This window comes from Egretta garzetta, unplaced genomic scaffold (genome assembly GCF_000687185.1).
Source record: "Egretta garzetta isolate BGI_Z169 unplaced genomic scaffold, ASM68718v1 scaffold354, whole genome shotgun sequence".
Taxonomy (NCBI): Eukaryota; Metazoa; Chordata; class Aves; order Pelecaniformes; family Ardeidae; genus Egretta; species Egretta garzetta.
In genome coordinates this window covers 3494560-3497489 of record NW_009259593.1, presented here as the reverse complement: position 1 = coordinate 3497489, position 2930 = coordinate 3494560, and the positions used below count along the sequence as shown (strand labels likewise).

The window sequence follows — 2930 nt, the reverse complement described above, 5'->3', positions numbered from 1 at the left end:
AGTTATGAAGAGTAATTTTTTCTGGTTTGAGGGAAAGCTAAAGGCAGTAACTATTTCCACTGACACTTCCTTTAAAGATTTCTAACCATAAACCACACTGTTGTGGTTTAACCCCAGCGGGCAACTAAGCCCCACACAGCTGCTTGGTCACTCCCCCTGCAGCGGGATGGGGGAGAGAATCAGAAGGGTAACAGTGAGGAAACTCGTGGGTTGAGATAACGACAGTTTAATAAGTAGATAATAATAAGTAAAGCAAAATAATAAGTAAAGCAAAATAATAAGTAAAGCAAAATAATAAGTAAAGCAAAATAATAAGTAAAGCAAAATAATAAGTAAAGCAAAATAATAAGTAAAGCAAAATAATAAGTAAAGCAAAATAATAAGTAAAGCGTCCCCCCCCCCCGCTCCTGCCCCCCCCCCCCCCCCCAGCCTCCTCGCTGGTGGGGTGGGGTGAGGAGCAGAGAAGGCCTTGACTCTGTGCAGCAGTAACAAAAACATCCCTGTGTTATCAGTGCTGTTTCCAGCACAAATCCAAACCATAGCCCCATGCCAGCTACTGTGAAGAACATTAACCCTACCCCAGCCAAAACCAGCGCTGTTCTGACAACTAAAGCATCAGTGTGTTACGAACATTATTCTCATCCGAAATCCAAACCAAAAATTTAACTCTATGCCAGCCAAAACCTGTACAGGCAGGCAATAATGTGGTACGGTTGGAGGTTAAATTAGAAGCCAGTATGTATAATTTACATGAAAACATGCTTCCTGACGTAGGCGAAACTGTAGGGTGAGGGGTTGAAGAGCTGGACAAAAAGTCTTACAGTGGAATTTACTTCTAAAAAAATGCCTAAAAATAACTTATTCAAGTTTCACTACATATACACACACATATATTTTATACACAATATATCATATCTTGTTGTATACCATATATAAAATTTAGAACATAAAGAGATGCCAGATATTTCTTTTATCAGTCATCCTTGAAAATGTAACCCAAGTTTTCCTTTTTTTTTTTTTTTTTTTTTTTTTTTTGCAAGAAACATACACGGGCCAAACCAGAACTTCCACAACTGGTCCTAAAAAGCCATGAAATCCACTCTGTTGCACTTATGGATTTAGTATACAGCAATATAATGAACGAGAATGCGTTCTGTGGTGCCCCTTTCCCACTACAGAAAAATTCTGGACAGAACTACTCAAGTTACCTTTATTTGCCATTCAGCTTACAATTCAGGTTATCATCAGAACTATCAATATAAGCAATGTTAATATAATTCACACTTCATATGCTCATGTAAAATATTTCAAGTTGAAAATGCAGCAATATTTGTCAGTTCTGAATCATTAAGACCGACAAAACTACTCTCTTCAGTGTTACTATTTTTCAGTGTTAGTTTGAAGAATACTTACTTGGTAATGGCTAAAATCTACATTAAAATTGAATAATTAATAAAATATAAATAAAGCCCTAGGGCAGTTAGATCCATGATAACTAGAAAATAAGCAACTTAAGGCCTTATGCCTTTAGCTAGATCTATGTAAGCAGATTAAAAATGATCAATACTGCACTGCAACAGTGGATCAATTGGAGGAGATAGAAATCAAAAACCAAAAATTCTGAAAACAAACAAGTATAATTTTACTTCAGAGTATACCAAATAGCCTGCTTATTTAATTCAAGTTCAGCATCATCTTCTTAACAGGAATCAAGGTATGTATCCACAGCCACTATTAAACTGAAACATCCAAGTATTTCACTTTTAAAATATAAAACAGTAGATGTCTCGATGTGCATTTTCTGCTTCAATTTCAATGTTTGGTGCAGTATATTGAATGACCAAGTCTTGTCTATGTGGCTAGAAAAAACTTTATCCCTTTCATGTAGAATCTCCAATTAAATATTAACTTAAAAGAAGGTCAAGGTTATTATTTGAAACCCATCCTATTTAGTTATACAAAAATGCTTTGCTGTTTGTTTCATACTGGCTGTAATATGTTTAAAAACCATTATGAAAAGTAAACAAATGTGTTTTTCCCCTGAAAGCAGATTTAACATTACATGAAGTACTCACAGGAATAATGTCTACTTGAAATATTTTCAGTTTGAGAATGAGTTAGGAAAATTATAAGCACATGGTGCTACTTTAAATTATACTTGGTACTTTTAAAACTTTGTAAGAAATGCTAAATAGGCAAATATTTCCCCTACCTGTTTCATCTGAAAGCAGCATAGAAACTAAGAGGAAAGATCCTAGACAGACCATAAAAGAAAAATGCTGCCATATGCTACTGCTATGTCAAAAATGAAAGCAAGGGAGTACCTTCAGATGTATTGATTTTGGATGCTCGTAGCCGATGTAAATTATCAGATGTGTAACTATGATATATACATGTTATGTCACTCTTTGTTTAGAGTGAGTTTAATGCTTCCTGCTGCAGACTGTGGTTTTTAGAACGATGATAAGAATTGTACACAAATACCTGGATTTTAATAACTACATCGCTTTCACTAAAACCAAAGGTGATTCAATCTCCCATGACATAAAACTTCAGTCTGGCAAATGGCTGTGCCAGCACGGGCCCTTTACGCAGCCCACACTAAAATACGGGGTCTGCGGATGACAAAGGGTCCCCGGGGGAAGACCCAGACCGGAGGAAAACGCCTCTGCGCTGGAGCTGCCGGTTGCCCTTGTGTCAAACACCCACTGCAGCAGCAGGGCAGGGACCTGAAATGCCTCCAGGTCTAGGAAAAGCCAACCACCGCTTTGCACAACCACCTAACTCGGAGAGGCCGGTCTGATCGCATCGCGGCTCCGGAGGGCAGGGAAACTGCATCGGCGGGAGAGCTGAAACTTCACCGGCTGTCGCCCCCAGGCAGCGGAGCCCCTGCCCGGCACTGCGGCTCGGGGGCGTCTGGCGGCGGATCC

General features: G+C 38.8%; 1 protein-coding gene across 3 annotated transcripts in view; it reads right to left on the bottom strand.

Annotated features, from left to right (window-relative positions):
• Positions 1 to 2902, bottom strand: part of ZNF507 (zinc finger protein 507) — a 23298-nt gene extending 20396 nt beyond the window's left edge. For 2 of the 3 annotated variants that reach the window (XM_035893566.1, XM_035893567.1), the window contains exon 1: positions 2781 to 2902. In XM_035893566.1, coding sequence (XP_035749459.1) covers positions 2781 to 2838 — 58 coding nt within the window. In that variant the 5' untranslated portion in view covers positions 2839 to 2902. The remainder of the gene's footprint in view (positions 1 to 2780) is intronic. The other variant, XM_035893568.1, reaches the window with a different exon arrangement.
• Between the last annotated feature and the right edge of the window lie 28 nt (positions 2903 to 2930).